Source organism: Mchenga conophoros, linkage group LG3, assembly GCF_057382185.1.
Source record: "Mchenga conophoros isolate Kocher_MC1m ecotype Shallow Benthic linkage group LG3, M_conophoros_male_GT1.1, whole genome shotgun sequence".
In the NCBI taxonomy this organism is placed as follows: Eukaryota; Metazoa; Chordata; class Actinopteri; order Cichliformes; family Cichlidae; genus Mchenga; species Mchenga conophoros.
In genome coordinates, this window is record NC_140528.1 from 12,024,191 (window position 1) to 12,050,715 (window position 26,525).

Consider the following 26,525-nt stretch of genomic DNA (forward strand, 5'->3'; position numbering starts at 1 on the left):
CTGACTGTTGAACAGATAGTTCAGTCTGTACATGTCTGTCTCTTTCACTCACAAACACGTTTTCAGATTCATGGATTCAATCAGTTGATGTTTGAAACTCTTCTAAATGATTCCTTGTAAACTTCTTCCTCTTCAGTCACAAACAAACAGGAAGTGATGTCACATGTGTTCCTGTCCACACAGCAGAATGAGTCTATTGCTGACAGTGATGTACAAACAGAGTGAGCATTTCTGAGGCCCAAAATAAACTGAGTAGTTCACTGAATGAACAATGGACTGTGAGCTCAGTTCCTTCATCATTAGTATGGATTATATATGTATATGTATTATATTAGTATCATATATATCAGGTGCTGCTGCTTTCAGTCATTGTGCAAATGTGCTGTTTGTAAGCTTGTAAAGCTGCAGTCAGCTGAGACTGAAGAAGTCACCTGATCAGTGAGCAAACGTTTCTGAAAACGTCCAGATGAACAGAATCAACCTTTTGGGATCAGCCAGCAATGCAGCATCATTGTTGTTCAGCTTCAGAGGTTTGCAGGAATGAACTGATGACCAGAAACAGCTGCAAAGTCCAAGAAAATACCAGCTGGAGTTCAGCTGCATTTGAAGAAGTCAAAGAAAAGTAAGGATGGCAAAGGGCGACGTTTTCTTCCAAAGAGCTGCAAACATGGTCGACGCCTCATTAGAAGAATCATCTGGACGTTTGTGAGGAACTCTAACCAAGAAAGCAACGTCACACAGATCCAACAGACAGTTTCCATGACTGCAAGTGTTGAGTGGAAAAATGCTACATTGCATTATTGCATCCTCTCACCACAGGAGGTGCTGTTGGCACCACTGATTGCTGATCAGCTGTTCTCTGATGACCTGATTGATACTGTGAATAACGGGACTCACTGAACTCTGTGACACAGTGAAGATTACAGAGTTTAACTTCACCCTTTAAGACTGACCACAGAACCAAGTCCGCCAGAGCTTTTGTTATATTTTTACATGCTGTGGAGCCATTTGTGGGAGCATTTCAAGTTGCTATACATCAATACAACTGTTATAGCCCTAATTTTAATAATATGTATGCATTAAGTCCATAGTAACTACATAAACTGCAAAAACAACCTCTGCTCATCCATCTCTGTGTGTATCAGGATACATTTGGTTCATAATACACAGAAAAATCAGAGTTATTACCTGTAATAAATGTGAAAGATTCCTGCAGTGATAACCAGGCAGGACTGAAACACATCCAAGCTGTCACCACGGTAACAGCACCGCCCATCCACAGGTGAGGGGAGGAGCAAAAAGAGGGACTTTGACCATTTTATACTAAAAACACTCAACTAATGTTTCTAATATGAAACAAATAAGCCCACATTAATGTGAGCGTTTATTAAATAATAATAATGATGATTTCCTCCTGATCTCATTTCCACAGCAGAGAAAACTGTGGTGTATATTGAGGTGGAGGGTGTGGTCTGTGGCTCAGGTGTAGAGTGAGGGTGGGGTGCACCACAGCAGCATGCTGGGACTGCTGAGGGTGGAGGAGGGAGTGATGATGACATCAGAGCTGCAGCACAGAGACCAGTGAACACACAGTCTGTTCATCTTTGCATAGATACAATATACAGCACAATATTGAATGACAGACACGCTGTGGGAGCTTCCACAGATACACTGACGTCAGCATCCAGAGTCCTCCTGCTGCTCCCCCCTCAGAGCCCCGTGATCAGCACCAACACATTCAGTTAGATGACAGAGTCCAGCTGCAGCTAGAATCAGCTCCCCTCTGTGAACAACAGCACAGCGTCAGTGTTTCACACTCAGTGAAAGGAGGAAACAGCAGAAGAACACCATGTGTGCTACGTTTCCCAGGACACACTACAAACTGCACAAATACAGAGCAGCACGTGGAAGGACCTGGAGCTGCATTTACAGAGCTGCAGACAGCGTGATGTCCTGTATGGACAGGTGGAAGGAACCAAGTCCTCAGCTGGAACACTCGTGTTTGTCCACAGACAGGAAACACAGCAGGAAACTTCCTGACAGAAGTGCAGCTCATGGATAACACACTTCCTGTCAGTCAGAATGAGGCTGCAGCCAAACACAGAAAGGTGTTTTTGTCCAGATGAGCCCAGAGAAGAAACACGAGTGTTCACAGACATCAGAAGCTCAGAGAGGTGAAACATGAGGTTGGAGTCCTCGTCAGCATCCAGAAGAGCTGCTGTGAAACCCTGAGTACTCATGACAGACTCTGATGGCACAAACACATCATGATTCAAACAGAAAGACAAACATGGAGCTCCTGATCCTCCTGCATGAGAACAAGCTGACATGAGCGCTGTGTCTGAGAGTGTCTCCCTGTCACAGTGACAATAACACAGCTGCTGCTCACAGTCATTAAACTGACCTGAGGTCAGCTGTGCTCCTTACATATGAACCATGTGACCTCACATCAGTGCTGTGGATGACTGTAGTCATAGAAGAGTAGAGCTGTAGCAGGTGGTGTGAGGAGGAGGTGGTGTATTCTAGTTAACGCAGTACTGAAACACTCCAGCAGAGGGCGCTGTTAAGTCCTTATTGTAACACAGTTACTGTGTGCAGTTAGACTTCATACATAATCTGCACTTATTTCCATCAGACATGCTGTCAGGAAATGATTGGTTTCTATACATTTCTAAACACAAAACCTCTTCACACTTCTAACATGCACATTTACACAACTAAATGGCAGTATTGATGAAAAGAAACACATTCAACAAATCCATTTAAACCTTAAAACAAACAAAAGGAAGCATCTCTATGGACAAACAAACCCCTCCACTTGGTTTGACCTGCTGATGTCATGTGTGACATCAGCAGGACTTTAAAATGAGGAAATGCCGGGCGGGCGTTTCCCCACACCTGACCCTCATGAAGACTGAAAAGACAAACAAAGTAAGAACAAATGACTTAATCTGTAACATAATAAGATGTAAAGAAACATGTAACTGAGTATTCAGCTTCATTTGCAGAATGTTTGATTTGCCAGCAACTGAATGCTTCCACACACAAACCCGGCATAGTGAGTGAAGCAATGTTACTTAACAAATAGCAAATCATAGCAAATACATAGAAACAGAATAATGTGTTTAATATGCAAAAGAAGAAGAAGAAGTAAACACATATGGGACAAATGGAGACCATTGCAGCTCATCCACCAGTGGGGTAAAAAGAGCAACCAAGAAAGTGGCAGCCTGCACGGCCACAGATGTGCTGGAGGAGCTAGAAGCTCTACCCATGGAGAAACTCCTGGAGAACCTTGCTAAGCCTAACAGGGGACAGGTACTTCTGCCCAACCTGGCAGCCACAAAGTGAACTCATTTAGGTAAAGATAACCACATGCACCTAACCAGCCTGCACCAGCCTGACATTTCTTCCTCCTAAGTAAAAACCAATGGATGGATTGAACTTAGAGTCTCAGCTCAGTTTTCTATTTTGACCACCTACACCCCAAGATACTCTTTTAAAAAGTGTTGTTTTCAGATCCCTTTGAAGTTCATAAAGGGCCTGTTCATTTTCATTCAGATGTTTTATTACATAAATGTTACTGTTTTCTTTTGATTTATGCTCCCACTACACTGCACCTCTACAAACAACAATGCCACGGACTGTCAGCTGCTTTTACATGCTGTGAACATGAGTAGGTTTGATCAGAGTTTCAATTATCAAAGAAAAGACAAACTGAGCAAAAAGAAGGAAAAAAAGACCAACTTCTTCCCAACTGACAAGAAAAATACTCGTCATGTTTTCATAATAAAGGATCAGGCTCCCCATTTATGACAGCTTGGACCAATAATGTATGTTACACTGATGCTACTGCAGAGACAGGGTCAACATCTCTATTTAAATATAATTAATATACAAAACACAATCAAAGTTATACATGAATTATTCATTATTTTTACTATTGATAAAATTCATGTATACTAATCAAAGTTATACATGAGTAACGACATTATTAATAATGATTAATAATAATAATTCTAATGCCAACATGATGACTGTTCATAGCTCCTGCTTTGAAATACTGAACTTAAACATTGACCTGATGAAAGATCACAATTCACAGTGGCCCACTGTCAGAATCATTCTGAATATAAACTCATCGAGTTAATCTGAACCTTTCTCAAATGTGCTGTGAATAAATGCTGCTGCAAGCCACTGTGGGAAAGCTGTGTTATTATCATGGAAACATCTGTGACACATTCACAGAGGACGAGGACACAAAGGGACGACACGCAGAGGCTGTGTTCAAGTCAAAAATCCAAATCTTTAGTCCTAAACAGGCAGTGGTTACAAACAGGAAGACGAGCAGTCCATTAAACAGTCTACAGGGTCAAACATACAGAGAATTCAAACAGCTATTAAAAACAAATAACTGGACACTGAAAAACTTCAGTGATGTGTGAGGCACCAAAGGGAAGCAGCTGAGTATATTCAATGAATTCTCTTCAAATACAAAGACAGAAACTCCTACAGGCAGCATGCAAACTGAGCAGGATACACAAAGATCAGAGATTACAAAAGAAATCAGAAAAGGATTTCAAACTTACTGAGAGCAAGGCCTCTGTTACAAATCTGTCTAATAGAAAAACATGCTGTACAGATACAATACGCTCAGTGTTCATGGTCATTTAAAAACTGGCTCTACCTGAACCACTTCAATATTTTATGAAGTCACTGAGTCGACCATTTCTACAGTTTGTTTCCTTCATTGCAGTTAGAGTGCGGCTGGTAAGGATGAAAACACACACAGAGTGTAAATTGTCTTTGTTAGTAACAAACGTCAGCAAAGAAAAGACAAAACACACAAACACTCTCATGATATTCATGAATCATTAGAAAGCATCCAAACATTCTGCTCGTGGACTTTTACAGTCTTATTTGCACTCGCTCATCTTCATAATCATCCTGATCAATACATGACAGGGGAGGCTTTGAGGTAGGCGGGGCTCTCTGCTGATGTCAGCATGAAAGGCAGGACCAGCGTCTGCCACATGTTGGTGAAACATCACAGTACACTGGCGTGGTTTCCTTTCCAGATGTTGGACGTTTGACACTTCAACGTTGAGGCCAACAAGAAGACACAGTTTTGGGTCGGGTTGCTGCAGGGTTTCTAACTGAGCAAAAGCAGAAGCACACAGACCAACAGGGATCAGATGCTGAGTGTTAGAGGAACATCTGTGCTGATCACTGAATGCTGCTGTGGTCTCTTGTTGAAGTTGGCTGGTGGGACAGTCTAATAGTGATATCCTGCCCATCGGAGGAACACTTTTAAAAACACATGCAATACTTTGTTTGTATTACAGTCACAGTTTATGTTATTTTTGTCCTTTAAAAGTGTTGCTGTACTATAAAGTCCTATAATTTGAGGCTAAAATGGCTCAGAGAGTCTCTCTCTCAGAGGATCTCCTTTGAAAGTGGAGACGGCTTTATCCGCTGATCCACGTCACTTTACCTGGATGTTTTCTTTGAAGCTGGATGAAGACTCCTCTCCCTCACTCCTGCTGCAGCTGTGTGGTCCAGTTGGCCTCTGAGGTCACAGTCAACATCTGTAGCAGAAGAGGGGAAATAAAAGTCCAGGTTACCAAAACTGGGAGCTTTTCCAAAATAGAGCGTAACTGGACTTTTTCAGCCTTACAGGCAGATAGTCGTCTGAAGCTGCAGCTTTTTCTTTTTAGCTTTTTCCAATCTCTGCTCTCGGCTTTCTTTGAGAACATGTCTGCTTTCTTGGCATGGGTCTGTCTGCTGTTGGTGAAGAGACTAAATCCACATACTCGCTACTAAGATCTCCTCAAGTAGTCTCAACCAGATTACAGTTTAAGAGTAAATGTCTCCTGAGAGTTTCACCTTGGGGAGATGCTGTCTGGCTAACATGCAATCATGAGCATTAATCTATGAGGTGAAAAAGTCATTTTAAAAGCTCCAGCCACAAGTTTTATTTCATCTGTGTTTTGGTCAGAGTCCCATCAGACCTCCAGAATGGTGTCAGAGTGTTTTCTATCCACGTGATGAGCACAGGCCTCAGGTCCAGACCTCCACGGGCACCATAGCCTCTTTGGAGCTAATAGGTGCAAGAAGGTTTTGTTGGGATAGGAACTGAAGAGGAAACTGACGAGGAAGGCAAGGATCTTCTTCAGCTCCTCCGAGCCGGGACCTCTTTGTGTAGGCCAGCATTGGCCAGGTAGCCCTCCAGCATCGCTGGATGGCCGACAGTGGAAAACCTAGAGGAGTAGGAGAGAAACAGCAGCTTGGAGCATGTCTTTATACTGTTTAGTTTTTAGAGCCACAGACTTTCTTTTAATGTCATTGTTCAGGATCTATGACTGATTATGTATTTATTGTATTCCTCCATGACTGTGTGACAGCAAGTGGAAAAAACCAGCTTCACCTTTGTTGATATGCTTGTAATTTTAATATTGATTAAATGGCCCATGAAATAATAGAAAGCTCATATATGAAAATGTATTTTAAGAAGTAAAATGTTAATCTGAGTACAAAGGAGTACACTCACCTTCTGGTAGATGGAGGTGTAGCGAGCGCTGGTGAACATCCAGGCCTCCTCGTAGAACTGATCACTGATTGGATCCAAAACATCGATGGAGGATCTGTGTAAGCGCTGAGGATCGTCCTGATGGACAGAACAGAAGGAGAGTGAGACAAGTGAAGATATACTAAACAACACTGTGACATGAACTGAGCCACACACAGTTTGATTCACAGGTGATTGACACATTATTTGACCACGAGCAATCTTTTCTGGTTTGACGCCGTCTTTGTAGCCAGAAACCAGCTCTCTCCTCGGCTTCCTCCACTACACGCTTCCCCCACGCCAGTCTCCTCCGTCACTATAAAGGGGAGAGTCATGAGCTCCATCACCCTCACCTGTGCCGTCCAACGTCCCGCCACCAGCCTCCACTGCAGCAGGCCAGAGACCACACCCCTGCCACAATAAGTAAAAGTATATCCTTGCTGTACCCTTAATGCTAAATGTGCTAAATTAACCGCTGCCTTTGCCCCTTTGGGATTATTCTTATGTCACTGGGATGTTGACCTTTGACCTTCACATTAGAGAGATGGGCAGACATAATTAGTGTATGAATTTTAAAGTAACAGGTAATAAAGAGAGTGCAGCAAATGTAGTCAGGTTTATTACTCTGTATCACACATGAGTGCCCGAGGGAGGCGGGGCTGACTGGGGAGACACAGGAAACAGAGAGACAGGGCTGACTCGACATGAAACGATGAAACGTGGGACACGGGAACAGAAACTAAACACAGGCTGAAATGAACACTGAGGGAGGGAGAACTAAGATTACTGAGAGCCTGATAAATAAGAAGAACAAAAACCAAGAAAAACAAGAGTCAAAGAAAACCAAAAACACAAAGCATTGGGCCAGGACCCACTGCTGTGACATTTATATGTGATAAAAACATTAAAAACTGCTCACATGTTGAAATCTTTCTACGTATACTTTAGGTTCAGCTCTCCAGCCTGGCATTTGGTTAAGCATGATTCAAACATTTGATTTTGTTTAACTGGTTTTAATTATAGTTACTTTTTGTGAACATTTGTTGCAGCATTTAAAAATACATCATTTATTTTCAAACTTTTGTTTGATTTAGAGCATCATATTTGACCAACGTAAATGTTTTAATTTCATATAAAATAACTGAAACAGTGAACTAAATATCTGAAATCTTTCCTTCCTTAAAAGTTATAATCCTACTTAAGTTATAGTGCAAACGCTTAAGCAACAAATATACTTGATGCTAATTAATTAATATTTCCCTTTGATGTTGCAACTATGCGGTCACTTCTGTCTTTAAACAAAATAATATTTTCCAGTTACAGAAATCATAAAGTCCAAACTAAAGTGCTACTGTTGCTATATGCATTTTATATAAATCATGGATGATGGTCCTGACATGAAGGAAGAGAAAGTTACAGGTTGCATCCTTTGACTTTGTCTCCGTGCCTTTGGGCGATTTTCAGAAGGACAGATGTTTCTGTTCAATTCTTAAATCAATTTTTTCAAACACAAACACTATTTTAAAGCTTCTAGAGAGTAAAATATTAATGATAATTATAATGACAATAATAAAAACAAAAGCTCTCAGATCCATCAAACCAAGCAGCAGAAAGAACAATAACTGAAGAGAAAACTTTAACCTTGTAGACTTCATTATGTTCCAGCTGCTCTACAGACGCTGTGACCTCGAACTTAAGCAGGTCGTAACGTATGTGCAGCTCAATAACTTCATAATCAGACCCTGTGGTATTTAGGCAGCAGAACAACTAAGAATAACAACTACAAATAATGTTTTTAGGTTTCTGTTGTACTGCAAGGTTCTGTACAGGAGAACCAAACCAAGAGCAAATATTACGTCTCATTTACACCTGAGCACGAAGAGCCATCAACATTTAGCAAATTGAATCATCTTTGTTTAGATGCAAGAAGAATCATATAGAAATGAAAAAGTAGAAATAGAAATCCAGAGCAAAGATATCCTCTAATTCAGCGTAGCACATGTGCAGCTGCTGCGATTCACGTAAGCATTCGGCTCGTTGCTGTTGCAGATTTTTCTCTCGCTGTTCTGGCTCACAGCGCTGCAAACACAAAAATAAATATCCCCAAAGGTGTGAAAGGGAGCTAATTAGTAAGAGTATTGTTACTCTCCGCAGGAGTAGTCCAGCAGTAGAAATCAGTCCAATAACAAGGTGTGTAACATCTAGCAGGGTGACAGAAAAACCCAGGGTAACTTCTAAGGACCTCAACGTCTCTCTCACATTGTGTTTTTTAAACATGCTTCCATTTGTCACTTCAGTCTTTACTCTGAAATACAGGAAGAGAAATCATGGCTGAAACAATTTCTCATGAAACCAGGGGTGTGGTCCAACAGTCAGTTTGGTGAGGAAGGTTCCTAACTGAGAGAAGTGACCCAGAAGTATCTGTGTAGCAGCCACAATGAATCCAGATCATGAGCTTTATTAACTGATCAAAGTCTCTTCTTTCATCTTCTGTATCATTCAGTTTGCATTGGTAATGCCCATTATTGTAATGCTTTTTTAAGACCAGCAAAACTTTATTTCACTTTGGGTTAGCTGGGATAAGTGATGGATGGAGGGAATTTTACTTCAGCCACAGAAATCCTAAACAGGAAGGAGGAGCAGAGTTACAGTGGATCACTATCCAGCAGGGAAACAAGGTTTATTTCAATTTCTTGGCCATGAGTGAGATTTACTGAGTGGGCAAATTAGGGAGACGACACCATCAGATCCCGAGCCCTCCATGTGTTAATCAAGAGACGGCTGCTGTGCTACATCCATAAATAATGAATAAATTAGGAGCTAAAGCTGAAAGGACAGTTTATTTGTACCATCTTCACGTGAACACATTCAAGAACATCACAGATGAAGAAACATTAAAAACTTCCACACTACATAAAGCAAGAAAAATAGTTTTTCTTTCAGGTGGTTTCAGAAAAACAGAAACATCAAACATCTCTGATAGGTTTGTAGCATAAACCTATTCGCTGGAACGTTAAGGACAATCTGCTACGCAGCAAAAAGCAAGACTCAAGGCACCAAAGTTCTCTGGTTACTCATGCATGAGGGAGACCTGGCTGGAGCCAAGCGTCGTTCCACCACTTGACCACTGTCAGACTCTCAGCCAGGTTTCCCCACAGCACTCCTTTTATTGTGGTTACATGAATATGCATAGGGTCATTAACATATAACATCTTACATAGGTATACATGTGAACAAAGAATACTGTGTGTGTGTGTGTGTGTGTGTGTGTGTGTGTGTGTGTGTGTGTGTGTGTGTGTGTGTCAAAAGGGTCATATAACATCCTTGGTCAGGAAGAGGGTAGACTAGACCCCCCCGGTAAGGAAGTCCAGCAGTTCATCTAAACAGAAAAGCACTTAGACTAGAACAGACGTAGCTACGTTAATCCTACCATAAAACAATTAAGACAAGATGCGACCTCTTCCCATGCTCCCAGGATGTAGGTGTGCATTCTAGTGTGGAATACACACCAAGCCTCTGTAGCCTGTTAAAGATCACACAACTTATCACTACACAACTTATCACTACACAATTGATTATACACCTCTAAGCATATATGGTTAAATGTTTCCTAATACAAATGACAATAATAAAATCTAAACCCAACATCACCACCCTGTATTGTCATTTTTTAAGGCTATACGGCATATATATATCTTCAGCTCTACACCACTTGTCAACATTTTCAGTGCAGGCTTCATTTCATACACACATATCAGCCTTAGTATCCATGTCACTCTGCTGCAACAGTATGTAATTGGTAAAGGTGTTAGCAATCATTTTATTCACCATCGATCTTACACATGGCAAAATGCAACCTGTAAACAAGCAAAGCAATGCCAATAATGTAAGAATGGGAGTCAAAAACTTTAAGAACATATTCCACCATGGTCCAGATGTCAACCAGGCTATCCAGCCTTGTGACACGTCTCCTGATGTGTGGTCTGCCACATATTTCTGCAGAGCAGTCAAGTTTTGCAGTGCCTCATAGATGTCTCCTCCAGTCGTATATCCATCCGGAATAAACGTACAACACGTCTCTCCAATCAGTTTACACACACCTCCTTGTGATGCTGTTATCAAGTCTAGGGTCAGCCTGTTCTGCAGTACCATCGTTCTGATGGCCTGTTGCTCCTCCGCTAAGGCTGTTCCCAGAGTCTTAGTGAGATTAATGTGTCGCAGTAGGGCATATCGGTTGATCTCCACATGATCCCGCACCTCTGCAACTCCAATGTTTGGGATCAAACTTTGGAAGAACTTAGCCCCTCCACTCCAAATGCAGAATTCTCGCGGCACTCCAGTGTCTACTGTCACTCCAAACGAGTCAGGTGAGGCTAAATTCACCTCACGCTTCTGTCGGTTGCTAGGGTGATGTTCAACTCTATCCATGAAGAAGACATGATCGGATAATTTCACCACGGCACACAATCCTCCCCATCCCTCAGGGAGTGATAGATAGGCTTTATGTCCACACAGGAAATACCAATCAGCCAAAACTCTTGTTCCTTTGCTGCTCGGCACCGTCCTTGCACATCCTGTCCACTTCTGACTCTTTGCCTTTACTGGTATCCTGTAAGCCCGGTTGGACTTGCATTCAGTCCTCCTTAATGTCAAGTTCTCAGCGCACTTTGCATCGGTCAAGCATTTCATACACCTGCTCTCATCCTCTGGAGGGCAGTAGGTGTATATGTATCCACATAAGTGAAGCGGCAACTCCCCCACTGACAATGATCCATTGTTCATCACACACAACGGCAATTGGGCTGTATTCAGCTTGTTCAGCAATATTATGTCTGGCAGTGGGTCTGACACTTGAGGCCAGGCCAATAAGTCAGTTTGCTCAGAACAATTCATGTTTAGAAGTGGCGACTTACTCCAGGTGATGTTCAGAGGTGTACTGTAATTGGCCTGGGACCAGAGGACACTGTTGCCAGGATGAGTTGCTAAGCCCAACAGACACCAACTCCTGTCCTTTGATATGCTGTACGGCCACAGTCCAGATGTATATGCGGATAACGGCATATGAGCACACACATAGCAGTCTGTCCTATTGTTCAAGTGGGCAGTTGTATTCATAAACTGCCACCAAAAGTTTGTAGAATAGCCATGAGGGTATTGGGTGTGGTTTCCTTGGACATACAGGGTCTCCACAGCTGACCATGATGACATCAAAGCCATTACACCCAGCAGGGTAGACAACACTTTACCAGCCATTCTGATGAGTACCTGTGGCTCAGTTGGTTTCTTCACCGGATTGAGACGAGGGGCCCTGGAGGCTTTCCCCCCCCTTTGTACCCGGTCTTCCTGCCACTTACTCCGAGCTGGCCTGGATGTGTGTCACCTTCTTGCAGTGGCTTTGGTGTATCCAGGTGGGTCGTTCTGCAATTTTCACAGCTGTTGGTGTTGTCAGCAGAGCCTGGTATGGTCCGTCCCACCGTGGCTTTGACCAGCACTTCCTCTTTATGACCTTTATCAGCACCCAGTCCCCTGGCTTCAGACGTTCTTCCTGTACAGAAACAGAATCATCTGGCAGATTATTTGCACTCATGACTTCTTTGCTTTTCAGCATTTTAATCATCCAGTCTGCTAGTGTGTTTTCTTCTTCTGCTTTATCATTATCATTACAGAACACTGGGACTCTAAATGGCCTGCCATATATTATTTCAAAAGGCGTTAGGCCATTATCAGTTGGTGTGATTCTCATATACATTTTCACTAGCTCAATGCAGTCTACCCATGTTCTGCCTGTTTCCTCCATTGTTTTCCTGAGTCTCAGCTTTACTGTGCCATTAGTCCTTTCAACCAGCCCCGCACTCTGGGGGTGATATGAGCAATGGTTTTTCAGCGTTATCCCCAGATGTTGTGACATTTTCTCAATTACTTCATTTACAAAATGAGGACCATTGTCACTGTAAATAGTCTGGGGGATCCCATGCTCTGGGATCACATTTTTGCATATTACTTTAGCCACTGAAATAGCATCTGCTTTCTTAGTGGGGACAACTTCTACCCACTTTGAGAACGGGCACACAATCACCAGGCAGTACCTGTAGGTGTTACAGTTAGACAACTCAATGAAATCCATATGGATTACTTCAAATGGGTAGCTGGGTCTGGGAAACCTTCCTCGTTTTGGTCTAAGGTTCCCCTGAGCATTATGTTTACAACATATTAAACATGCTTTACAAAAATGTTTTGAATAAGCATTGAATCCCAGTGTGAAAAACTGCCGTTCAACTGCTGCTACCATTTGAGTTGTCGAGACGTGGCAGAGTCCATGACTCAAAATTGCAGCAGTCCTATATAAGTTTTTAGGCAATATAGGTTTGTCGCAAAGATAGTAAATGTCACCTCGCAGGCTTGCTCCTTTAGTGAGCCACAGCTGTTTCTCAGCTGGAGGTGAGTGTGACTGCATGTCTGCTAACACATCATGTGTGATGGGCATAGTTTGCTCCTGTGCCGCCAGAATATGAACCCCATGTGTTCCAAGGGCTGCTTCCTTTGCAATTTTGTCTGCAAAGGCGTTGCCTAGTACAATGGGGTCAGTGCCACGTGTATGTGCTGCACATTTGCAAACTGCAACTTTACTAGGCAGTAAGACTGCTTTCAACAGGGCCTGCAACAATGTCGCATGCTCCACAGGTTTACCTGTTGATGTTGTCATGCCTCGTCTTGACCACTGAGCGGCAAAGAAATGAAGTGTAGCATATGCATACTGACTGTCTGTATATATAGTCACTGCCTGCCCTTCAGCTGCTTTGCAGGCTTCTGTCAGAGCCACTACCTCAGCTGCTTGGGCAGACATGGAATGTGATAACTGCCCAGCACGGATGACCTGCACATCATCCACAACAGCAAAGCCTGTTTTAGTCTTTCCCTCTGCTGTTTTAAAACTGGAACCGTCAACAAACCAAACTTTGCCCTCAGTGAGTGGTATGTCCGTTAAATCACTTCTAGGTTTACACTGTGTTTCCACATGCTCACTACACACATGTGGTGTACCCTCCTCCTCTGTGGGCAACAATGTAGAGGGATTCAAAGTAGTACACCGCTTAATAGTTATGTGTGGCTGGGAGAGCAACAGTGACATTAAAGACAAGTGTCTGGCAGGTGACAAAAATGTCATTTTAGTCTGCAGCAATAAAACATCAACCTCATGTGGAACCAGCAGGGTCAAAGGGTGAAACAAAACAATTTCACCAGAACACTTTACGGCTTCAGCGGCTGCACACACAGATCGCACACAGTGAGGTAAGGCACAAGCCACAGGATCCAGCCTCTTAGAATAATAAGCTACTGGCTTCATGCCACCTCCACATGTTTGTGCTAACATAGATGTCATAAAATGTCCTTTACAGTCAACTGTTTGAACAAAAGGCTTGTTATAATCTGGAAGCCCTAGAACCGATGCTCCTGTCAGCATCTGTTTCAGCGTGCACAAAGCTTGCTCCCCGTCAGGGGTCCAACTTAAACTTTCTGACATAGCTAAAGGTTTACTGTACATCATATCTAATAATGGCTGCGCAATTTCAGAGTAATGGGGCATCCACGATCGACAGAAATTTAGCAACCCTAGGAATTGCATCATGTGTTTCTTTGTCACTGGCCTAGGTGCTGCCAAAATAGCTGTTTTCCTCTCTGGATGTATGCTTTTCCCTGCTGCACTAAGCAGATGTCCTAAAAATTTCACTTCTGTCTTTACCCACTGTAGCTTTGAAAGTGAGGCCTTGTTACCTGTCTCAGCTAAGTGAGTCAGCAATGCCAATGATATGTCTTTGCAGTTCTTCTCTGAATTGGATGCAATTAAAATGTCATCGACATATACCAACATCTGTGAATGTGATGGAATCACAAAATCAGACAGACAATTTGTAATATTCTGTGTGAAAATTGTAGGACTATCACAAAAACCTTGCGGCAATCTGGTGTATGTGTATTTTTTGCCTTGATACGTGAAACCAAACCAGCCTTGTGAATTCTCATGTACTGGTATGGAGAAAAAAGCATTACTTAAATCTACCACGGTGAAGTGTGTCATGTCTGGCCTAAGCTGATTTAATAAGGTGTGGGGATCGGGGACGCATGGAGCTATACTCTCCACTGCTTGATTTACAGCTCTTAAATCTTGAATCATGCGCCACGACTGTGAATCAGCCTTTCTAACTGGGAAGATGGGTGTGTTACATGCTGCTTGTGGAGCTTCAACTAGTATCCCTGCCTTAATCATATCCTCTATTACTGGTTTAATGCCTTCTACTGCATCAGGCTTTAAGGGATATTGTTTCACTCTTGGCCTAAAAGATGTTTTGGGTTTTATTACTACTGGACTCGCTGTTGTTATTAACCCCACATCAGTCTTCCCAGTAGACCAGAGCTTCTCTGGGACCTGTTTAAGCTCCGGGTGATCTTTGACATCTACAACATATCATTCTGCTGTGTCATTCTCACTCCCCTGTAAATGTGTTTGTGGTGTAGTATGTGTCACCCATCCCAGCTTTTTACGAAAGATGCTGTGCTGCATGTCTGTCTCCCAACCCCCTCCAGGTTGCTGCCACATTCCAACACTCTCCCCCTGTCTCACCAAAGATGCTAAGTCTGTCCACTCAGCTGTGACACTCTTTGTCAGTGAAATGTGTGGTGTTTGCCCTGTAAAAAGTTGTTGTGCAGCTTCAGAAAGGATCACACTACATCCAGCCATGGTTTCACCATCAGTATATATCGCTTTTATGGTGATTCTCTGTGGCCCTAATTTCAGCACTTTATCTGTGTAGGCCTCATCAGGCCCAGGCATGGTCTTAAATCTCAGTGTGACATGCAAGTCTTCTGGTGGCTGTATGTCATGGCTAGTTGTCAACATTTCCTCAGCTGCAGCTAACAGTTTACAGTTTATTTGATCAGGTCTGGAGGCCGACAGGTCAAGTGTCCAGTAATAATGCAAATCCCCACTGTCCTGATGAACCATTGTCTCAGCAGTTTCACCTTTTCCTGCAGCTATCATCCCAATGGATGTTGGAATTATTGAAATTCCAAGTTTCATCATCATATCTCTTCCCAAGAGGTTCACCGGACAAGTTGGGCACATTACAACTGAACTCTGAACTGCCTCTCCTGTGGTAGGATCCCTAATCCACACTGGTTTAGAGATTCTATGCTGATTTAACTGACCATTTGCAGACTTCACGTAAATTGTGCCATTTGAAGGGTCAACTCCTGACACATGATCTTTTAAAACAGTTTTATCTGCACCTGAATCACACAGAAATTGAACAGTTTTGCCTTGCACAGTTAACGTGCGAACTGGTTTTACTTCTTTCCCTGACAGATTTAACAATACTTCAGTCAAATCTAGAGTCTGAAACACAGGCTGTTGTAAATTCTGGCAAAGTAAGGGATCATTTGTACATGTATGTGTGTTAGCAGTGTCAACAGGTGCTAGTCATTTATTATAATAAGGGTTTCTTGGATCAGGGCGTTTATACTCTTCAGGCATGCGATCAGGACACTCCCTTGCGTGATGGCCCATTTCCCCACATGCATAGCATCTATCATCTCTTTTCCCACGGTTCCTCCCAAATTGCCATGAGTCTCTATTTCTCCTATTCCTGCCTCTATTTTGCCCTCTTCCAGCCTGTCCCTGAAACAAAATTTCACCTGCTAAAAAAGCAGCGGCCTCAGAGCTTTGTGACTTCTTTTTTTTATTTTTAATGACTTCCTGTGCATGGCGGGCCCAGTTCATGCATTCAACGGACCCGTCAGTGTTATGACTAACATTTTGTTTTCTGATGAAATCAGCAATGGGTGAATGAAAGCCATTCATCAAAGCATGTTTTAACTGCTGCTGATATGGGCTGGCCTTCTCTGCACTCTCTTCAAGGCCACTATGTTCTTTGAAAACTTCCTCTAATCTCGCCCTGAACTCATGAACATCTTCTCCTTCTTTCTGCATGCATTGGGCGATTTTGTTGTAATCTACAGAAGCTTTAAAAGTATTTCTAAGACGCTCATAAACCCCATCAACTTGGCCTCTTAAATTTGCATTGCCATAGGCTAGGACTGTATCACCATCCCTCCCTGTGTAGGTGCCTCGCACCCTAGCCCAGTTATATGTGAGACACTTCTTAAAGGTGGCTTCTGTTTCCTGACCGTTTAAACGATACGAGGAGCAGAGTTGCTTGTGTCGGGCGATAAATTCATCAACATTAGTCAACGGGTTTCCTAAATCTTTACATGCCTCTGCACATTCAGATTCAGTCCATGGCCTGTAAACACAAATAACACGGCTTTGGTCATTTTCAACACCAAAATGGGGATTTGCAACCTCCACCATGGGAAAGGTATCATGAAAAGAGTAGACAGGCATACCAGCTGCACTCGCCTCATGGCTTTTAGATTTGGATCTAGTGTTATAAGGACTTAAATATTCTGCTGCGGCATCCCCAAACTCCAGCCGTACTCTGTCCTCCTCCTCTCTCTCTCTCTTCTCCTGCTCCTGCTTTTCTTCCTCCTCTCTGACCTCTCTCTCTCTCTCTAATGCTGCTCTACGCTGTTGGTCCTTTAACGTCAGCACCTCTGAAGTAGACTGCACCGTCTCATCTTCAGGTTTGACAGCTAATGCCTGCAAAGCTGCTCTCTTCGCATTCACTGCCTCCTGTCTTTTCTGCGCCTGCTCCAACCACAATTTAGCGGACGCCAGTTGTAACTCCTTCTCCTGTTTCAATTTTCCTTTCGCACAAGCTGCCTTTACTGTCAACTGATCTACTAACATTTGACATTGTCCTACAACCAATTTACCTTCAAAATCATATTTCTTGCGCCAATGTCCTAAATACTTTGCGCTACCGGGAGCGAATTTCATCATAAACTTCTCATCACCCTCTGACACACTCTTGGTTGCTTGGGAACCCATAATAACAACAACAACAATGACAATAATGACAACAACAACAACACAAAATAGGCCTATCGTCCAGCACACTCTGGACCCCGCGGAACTTCTCAACGCCTCACAAAGTGGCGGAGAACTCACCTCTCGCTCCACAAAGCAGCGAGGAACCCAGTTATTGCTCCACAAAGCAGCGAAAAACTCACTTATTATTATAATTACTTATTATTATCACTTATTAAGTAACGAACTTCTCAACGCCTCGCAAAATGGCGGAGACTGCACAACGACACGGTTATAGAGTCGGCCTCTGTAAACTTACTTGGTGTTGCTCATTGCGTGTAGCATCAGTCTCGAATCCCGTCAATCATCATCCATCGAGGAGAAAAAACAGACGGCTAATCCACCGGCCCGATGACGAATTCTCACGCCTCGGGACTTTGTTGCAGGACCGCTATAAGTCCTGGCTGACGTCAGTCTTTCGGTGTGTCTCTTTTCCCCTCGGTGAACGTCGACTCCAGGGATCCGGCTCTCGAAGGACCAATTAATGATAGGTTTGTAGCATAAACCTATTCGCTGGAACGTTAAGGACAATCTGCTACGCAGCAAAAAGCAAGACTCAAGGCACCAAAGTTCTCTGGTTACTCATGCATGAGGGAGACCTGGCTGGAGCCAAGCGTCGTTCCACCACTTGACCACTGTCAGACTCTCAGCCAGGTTTCCCCACAGCACTCCTTTTATTGTGGTTACATGAATATGCATAGGGTCATTAACATATAACATCTTACATAGGTATACATGTGAACAAAGAATACTGTGTGTGTGTGTGTGTGTGTGTGTGTCAAAAGGGTCATATAACATCCTTGGTCAGGAAGAGGGTAGACTAGACCCCCCCGGTAAGGAAGTCCAGCAGTTCATCTAAACAGAAAAGCACTTAGACTAGAACAGACGTAGCTACGTTAATCCTACCATAAAACAATTAAGACAAGATGCGGCCTCTTCCCATGCTCCCAGGATGTAGGTGTGCATTCTAGTGTGGAATACACACCAAGCCTCTGTAGCCTGTTAAAGATCACACAACTTATCACTACACAACTTATCACTACACAATTGATTATACACCTCTAAGCATATATGGTTAAATGTTTCCTAATACAAATGACAATAATAAAATCTAAACCCAACAATCTCCAAGACTCTCTTTGAAAGAACTAAAATCCTTTGTTCTCATGGTCCAATCATGAGTGAACTCCCCGATGAAGCCTTGTGTGCTAAAACATGTCAGAGTTTTAAAGGTTAAACATGAGTTTCCAAAACGTTTTGCTGGAGAACAATGAACTATTTGACTGAGTTTCAATCATTTACAGACGAGCAAAACCAGGACAGAGAAAAAAGGACAAAACTGACTCAGTAAAACAAAGAAAAGAAGATCCCATGTAGATCTGTATTATGTAGAAGTTCAGCCCAGCAACCAGTTCAGTTCAACACAAGTTTAAATGATTCTATCTGAACTCTGTGGAGCCTGATCTCAAGCTTTTTGAGTCTGACACAGAAACCAGAGGATCTTTCTGTGTCTTCAGATTCACTGTGATCCAGTGATGGGAGTGATTTCAGCCCTGAGTGATCGCGCTGATGTTTGCACAGAGCAGACAATGAGGTGAATGTTTGGGCACATTGGTAACAGTGAAACAGTTTATTAGTAACGTGGGATCGTTTGTGTGCAGAGTATGAACTGAGATTCCTGAAGCTCTTGTCACACTGGTCACAGCTGTAGTTTCCTTCCATGTGTGCACGTTCATGAATGTTACAATGACCTGAATGTGAGAAGCTTCTGTCACAGTGTCTGCACTTGTGTGGTTTCTCTCCTGTGTGGACTCGTTTGTGTGTTTTAAGCTTCCATGCAGTGGTGAAGGATGACCCACACTGATCACAGAGGTGCTTTTTAACCCCACTGTGAATCAGTTCATGTTGTTTTAAGTGATGTGATGTGGTGAAGCTTCTCCCACATTCTTTGCAGTATTTCAGTTTGTCTCCAGTGTGTCTACGTTGATGTCTTTTTAGGGTCTTTTGCCGACTGAAAGTTTTTCCACAGAGGTCACAATGAAAGTCTTTCCCACCACCACAGTGATGACAGGGTTGAGAACTGGATCCATCTGTGTCGCTCTGCTTCTAAACAAAGACACAAAGACAGTGTAAGTCAGTCCTTCAACATTTGTATCCTGAACGTCGCCTGAAATAAAGAGCATCTCTGCAGACGTCCAACTACATTTGACTGTTTCAGTTAACACACTCAGTTTACTGGGCTGCAATAACTACAATACTACCACCATAATACTACAGTAATACTAAAATCATAACTGAAAGGAAAATCTGAATAATCACTCAGAGCTGCTTTTCCATGCAGTAGAATTGCTAACATGCTAACACAGTTTAATGAGCAGAGTTGTTCCAAACAGTCAGGCTAAAATGACAAGATAACAATATAAATACATACCTCACAGTAGCTGCACTTGTAGAGTCTCTTTCTGGTGTGGATCTGTTGGTGTTGTCTCAGGTGATGTGGAGATTTAAAAGTCTTCTCACACAGGTCACATTGATAAGGTTTCTCCTCAGTGTGGGTAAACATGTGTTGTTGTAAGTGTGCGTCTGTTGTAAAGTATTTGCCACACTGTTCACAGCAGTACACATCATGTCTGGTGTGAATGCGTAGGTGTGTATTTCGGTTCCCTCTCCGGCTGAAAGTTTTTCCACAGATGTCACAGCTGTATGCCTTAATTCCAGAGTGGGTAACTAGATGATTCTGTAAGTGGCTACTGTGAGTAAAAGCTCTGCCACACTGATCACAGCTGTACGCTTTAACTCCACTGTGGATGAGTTGGTGTTTTTTTAGGGAACGCATCCAGGAAAAAGACTTTCCACACAAGTCACAGCTGAACGGTCTCTCTCCAGTGTGGATGACCTGATGCTGTTTTAGTGAAGCCTTCAGAGTAAACTCCATCCCACACTCGTCACAGCTGTATGCCTTAATTCCAGAGTGGGTAACTAGATGACTCTGTAAGCTGCTACTTAAAGTAAAAGCTCTGCCACACTGATCACAGCTGTATGCCTTAATTCCAGAGTGGGTAACTAGATGCCTGTATAAGTGGCTACTTTGAGTAAAAGCTCTGCCACACTGATCACAGCTGTACGCTTTAAATCCACTGTGGACGAGTTGGTGTTTTTTTAGGGAACCCTTCCAAGAAAAAGACTTTCCACACAAGTCACAGCTGAACGGTCTCTCTCCAGTGTGGATGACCTGATGCTGTTTTAGTGAATCCTTCTCAGTAAAACCCTTCCCACACTCGTCACAGCTGTATGGCTTAATTCCAGAGTGGGTAACTAGATGACTCTGTAAGTGGCTACTTTGAGTAAAAGCTCTGCCACACTGATCACAGCTGTACGCTTTAACTCCACTGTGGATGAGTTGGTGTTTTTTTAGGGAACGCTTGAAGGAAAAAGACTTTCCACACAAGTCACAGCTGAACGGTCTCTCTCCAGTGTGGATGACCTGATGCTGTTTTAGTGAAGTCTTCAGAGTAAAACCCTTCCCACACTCGTCACAGCTGTATGCCTTAATTCCAGAGTGGGTAACTAGATGACTCTGTAAGCTGCTACTTTGAGTAAAAGCTCTGCCACACTGATCACAGCTGTACGCTTTAACTCCACTGTGGATGAGTTGGTGTTTTCTTAGGGAAGGCTTGAAGGAAAAAGACTTTCCACACAAGTCACAGCTGAACGGTCTCTCTCCAGTGTGGATGACCTGATGCCGTTTTAGTTTAGCCCTCACAGTAAAACCCTTCCCACACTCGTCACAGGTGTGTTTTTTCTCTCCCTTTCTTCTGTGAGGTTTGTCGGCCTCCTGAGAGCGCTGACTTCTGGCTCCATGTTGGTCCTGCAGTGACAGAGATACAAACAGAGGCAGTGAGTGAAATGCAGTCGTGGAACAAACTCAACCTTCAAACTCCATTAACACTAGTTTTAAACCTGAAGGTGGAGCGTGGCACCAAACACCTTAAAGGTCTCTTATCCCCACCTGCTGGTAGTTCTAACACATTACATCCAACCTGCTGTTAAAGATAATTCATGACTGTTCAAACACTAAAATCATGCGCACACACACACACACACACACACACACACACACACACACACACATTATTTTATAATTTAGATTATTTTGTTGTTTCCTATTACATATTTCTATAATTTGTATAGATTTATACAGAATTATTCAGTGATAATAAATCCTATGTTTGTTTATTCTAAAGGAACCCCGTTAGCTTCCACAACAGATGTTGCTCGTCTTCCGTCAAATACTCACATAAAATATTACACAATAAAGTGGATTCAAGATATCCACATAATTTCACTCTTACATCCACAGTGAGGTTTCACAATTGTTCAAATATAAGCAATCAATAATAATAATAATAATATCAATAACATTGAGGCACATTACACAAGTTTCAAAAACAAATCATGTCTTACAATATTTACAACAACTAAAAGCTCTGTAAATCGGCTTTTAAGTCTTCATTGAAGTTTTGAATAATTCTCTAATTTTTTAAGGCAACTTATTCCACTTAAAAGTTGCTCTAAATGTAACAGTTTTACAAAACGTTACTTTTAACTCGAGCATTTACTAAATTGCAGTTTGTTGAAAACTGTGTAATATGATGATGTATTTCATCTGGATACTGCAGCTGAGCAGAATAAATGTGGTGTGTTTAACAGAATTGCTTTCTTTAGAACTACAAGTAAGCCATAGAATATTTTAGCCTGTACAGGAAGCCAAGAAAGGTTATTATGCATTTGATCAATATTAGTATAGTATGACCATCCTCCATACCCGCTTGATACCATAAAGGACAGGGCTGTGGCTCCCCACACTCCCTAGCAGATCATTACATGGAGAAACCTTTGGAATGCAAGCATGCTGATCCACACAGGTATGCACACATGGGTATTCACAGACGTGGACTAAAGCTTTCTCGGCTGCTGCCTCAAAGCACACTGTGCGCTGTCTATCTTGCGTGCTGAACAATATCGTCTATTATTTAGTAACTATTGATATCTATGACTAGCTAGTTTATTGTGATGGTGCTTTTTTTCTATTATTATGTTGCTCTTTGTTGTTTGCTGTCTCCTCTGTTTGTTTTTTTTATTTTTTTTCTCCATACAGGTGACCCAGGAGTTTTTTTTTGTTGTTTGTTTTTTTTTTTTTCCTCTCTTCCCCCCCTTCTCACCGTCTCTTCTCCCCTTTGGTTTTCTTTCTTTCTCTCCCCCTCTTTCTTTCATTCTTTCCCCCTGTCCTATTAAAAAAAAAAAAAAGTATAGTATGAACATCTTCACACTAATCTGGACGCCTTATTCTGGACTAACTGAAGTCTGTTAAGATCTGTCTTATTAGCTGCTGACCAAATGATTGAACAATACTCCAGATGAGACATTACTAGTGCATTAATGACATCTTTCATAATGAAGAAGTGATACACAAAGAGCATTTCATAGCCATAGCTATGCCTTGTCGGCAGAGTTATGTGACATTAGTGATGTTTGTACTTTCAGCGTTAACTTGGTTTTAAAGCCTTTAAAATATACGCCGTTCAATAGTCGACCTTAATCTGACAGAGAATGTGATGATTTTGTGGATAATTAAAGTCAGTCATATATCCACAAACACAACAAGCTGAAAGTCAGTGATGCTGCTCGGTTTGCAGTCCTGAACATCACGGCACAAGCAGGATTCACTGCACTGTTAATGTTAGCTGTGTTATATTGCTGCCTCTGTTCGGTGGTGTCGAGCCAAACGCACTTTAACGTGTGTTTGAACGAGCTGACGGTTCACTCGTTAAGCTGAAAGAAAGATGCTTTAATCACAGCAGTCACACATGTGTCCACTGCACCATCTGGAACTCTTCTTGTTTACACTCGTAATAACACAAACACTAAATCCTGCTTCTCTGGTGCTGTTGTGTAGCAGTGTGTACACCTGAGACTGTCACCTGTCTGTCTGTCCTGCACTCTCTCTCTGTTTCTTTCTCTCTGATTGTGGAATAAAAGTATGAACATGTGTTTATAAGTTACACTTGTGTTTGAATCCTGCAGCTTATCACACATTTGATTTCCATGTGTGACGACTGCAAGTGTCCAGAGTGAGGACAGACTGAGGGAGCCACTGCTGCACATCATCTGTGAGGCTTTGCAGCCCTGATGATCCACCAGGACAAACTCAGCAGTGTGTGAGGAAGAGGAGGAGGAAGAGCCAGCAGCAGCTGACAGATGGAGAGAATAGACAGACTGTTCCCTGTTTGTGAAGGACTGCTAGGAAAGTTTAACATAACTGTCTGTGCTGAATCAGTCTTATTAGGTAATGTTCAAATAATGTGATCATCCCAGTGTTTCCAGTGTGGGAGAAAGTACTCAGGGCCTTCAAGTTACACACTATGAAAGGCAGCAACAAGTTTAATGTTCAGAAACCTAAAGTCTGTATCAGCAGCAGAATGGAGCTAAAAATAAATGTTGGTTTCAGTTCTATGAAGCTTTGAGTATTTTGGATCAGTAGCTGCTGTGTTTGTTGCATCATATTGCTGTAACTGTTTATATGCTTTATATATTCTGAGCTAAGCTGATCTATAGTGTTACATCATATTCTATAAGGATGTTATGTGTTTGTAGACTTTCTGCCCAGTTTGACCCATTTAGCAGAAGTCAGCCTGTTTAAGGCTCTGATATCTATTCTGTGTGACTTAAAGCAGTTATGACATGGTCTGATTTTCTCAACCAATAAAGGAATATTTCATATATCAGTCTACTCTTCATTCTATCAGACACAGTTATCACAGCTCCTACATTTGCTTTTTACACATATATGTAAGCACTGAGCCAAATTTAGTACCAACATATTAAATGAACAATATTTGTCTCTTATATATGATACATCTGTATACACACTGTCACAGATACTTGTCTGTGAGTGAAGTGATTAATATAATAACTATAATATTGGCCATATTATATTTACATTACCACAGTGAGATGACTTTAGTCTCATGAACAACATCAGCTAATTGTTATTTACAGCTAATCTTAAACGACTGTTCAGCACAGAAATGAAGCCCAACAATCATGTTTCACAGTCCTGTGGTCTCAGCCTCAGATACTCATCAAATCACACAGAGCTCATGTAGAAACAAATGAACTAAATATGTTCTCCTTCATTTCTGTCAAACAAAGCTGTATGAAACGTTTCCAGCTGTTAGTATCATGGTTGCTAGGCAACCTGGGCAGCGCGACGGAGGCTAGACGTCCCATTTCACGAGCCTACGAGCCTCGCACTTCGGCCTTAGCGGTCTTTGAGTACGCGGCCCTTGAGGACTTTAAAGCTGCAGAACCTGAATCGGGATACAGCCATGATGATCTCCAGCCTCGTGCTCGCCAACATTCTCACCTGAGTTAAGAAGACGATCACTGAAATGGTCTCAGCAGGTCCTTTGATGACAGCAATGAAATGCAGCGGTAAGGCTTTTTGGGGATTAAGTTCGTTTTCATGGCAAAGAAGGACGATGCAGTTCATCTGATCACTCCTCATAACATTCTGGAGTGCAGGCAAAATGCTATTATAAAAACTTAAGCAGCAACTTCTCCAGGTTCCAATATTTATGCAATTCTCAAACCTTTTGGCCACGACTGTATAACCTCTTCTGAAGTTTAGTGGATATTATACATGGTTATGCTCAGGATGTGTCGGCCAGTTTCCACTGGAAACGCCTTTTGGTTAAACTATCAGCGAGGAATTTGCATTTGCACTGTTACATTTTTATATAACTTTAATGCACATAAACAACAGCTGCTTGTTTCAGTGAAAATACATTGATGGGTTTTTAATAAAGTTGTGCAGCTGTAAAGTATTTTGTCTGGTGTCAATTCTATCGTCAGCTACATCGTTATGGCAAATGTTCAAATGTATATGGTGATAAATATCTTTGGTCATATGGTCCTGCTCTGTCTGTCACCTTCTGTGTTGAGCTCATTGTTTCCTCTGTAGTGGCTGAGCTGAGTCCAAGTAGCTGAAAATGTTCCTCTGCTGCTCCGTCAGACTCTCCTCCTCCTGCTGATCAGCTGGGACACAAAACAGCTCTTTGTTAGGCTCCACACTGCACTGAAGAGTCAAAGTGTCTCATATGTTCATCTGACAAGTAAAAGAACACATTTTTGTTTCCCGAGGTGGGCAACTTGTTGGAAACAAACACAAAAGGTTTGAGCACTGATACCTGCCATTGCTGGCATTGAAAGATGCAACGCCAGCAATGTGGATTGTCAAGACTCAAACCAATCATCAAGCAAAGACAACAGGGATCATTTGTTTCTCTTTATTTAGCATTCACAGCATTTGTAGTTGCCTTCTGTGCAGGGGAAGTCCACGCACACTGTGTGGTACCGCCATCCGCAGAAGGTGCATTCAACCTCTGTAAGAGAAACGAGATTGTCTGAGACTGAAATGATATTCACTAAAGAAGTGGTGATTTGTAAAACTTCACATTTTGATCCGGGACGTACTCTGCATGAAAACAAGCGCTCACTCTTCCTGCTCAACAAATGACAAGGGCGGAGCCTTATACCACGTGATACAGAAGCTGTGCCGTGTGATGCTAAAATTAGCAGGGAAACAACAACGGAGAGCACGTCAGGGATGACGAGAAAGTGACAGGAGAAAATCCGTCCCGGTCAACCACCCAAACATCAATAACGGGAACCTTATACAGTGCTTCCCTATACACGTCGAACTCCCGCAGGCACAAAGACATCACGGAGGCTATCACTTATCACCTGACCAAAGATATGGCTCCATCAACACTGTGCAAAACGAGGGATTTAGGAAAACGATCAACACCCTAGCCAAACGCTACACAGTGCCGTCCCGCAACTATTTTTCTATTGTTGCACTACCTGCTCTGTACACGCAGCGTCGAGCAACGGTGGAGACGGAATTTCAAG

The 26,525-nt window shown here is 42.4% G+C and overlaps 3 protein-coding genes across 3 annotated transcripts in view; 2 read left to right on the forward strand and 1 right to left on the reverse strand.

The window, feature by feature from the left end:
• The window catches only part of LOC146577275 (NACHT, LRR and PYD domains-containing protein 12-like), a 138,933-nt gene extending 137,817 nt beyond the window's left edge, over nt 1–1,116 (forward strand). The window contains exon 12 of the mRNA XM_085252751.1: nt 1–1,116. This exon is cut by the window's left edge and continues 570 nt beyond it. The gene's annotated coding sequence lies outside the window, so the exon portion shown is untranslated.
• Nucleotides 1–26,525, forward strand: part of LOC146577274 (protein NLRC3-like) — a 276,198-nt gene that overhangs the window by 137,834 nt on the left and 111,839 nt on the right. The window lies entirely within an intron of this gene.
• On the reverse strand, nt 9,635–13,939 carry LOC146577277 (uncharacterized). Its single transcript, XM_085252898.1, has one exon. The coding sequence runs from the start codon at nt 11,819–11,821 to the stop codon at nt 10,310–10,312; it is 1,512 nt and encodes a 503-aa protein (XP_085109024.1). The 5' UTR covers nt 11,822–13,939; the 3' UTR covers nt 9,635–10,309.

Excerpts from the sequence above, each read along its gene's own strand:
- LOC146577277 (XM_085252898.1), bottom strand. The coding sequence starts at position 11,821 with ATGGCTGGTAAAGTGTTGTCTACCCTGCTGGGTGTAATGGCTTTGATG.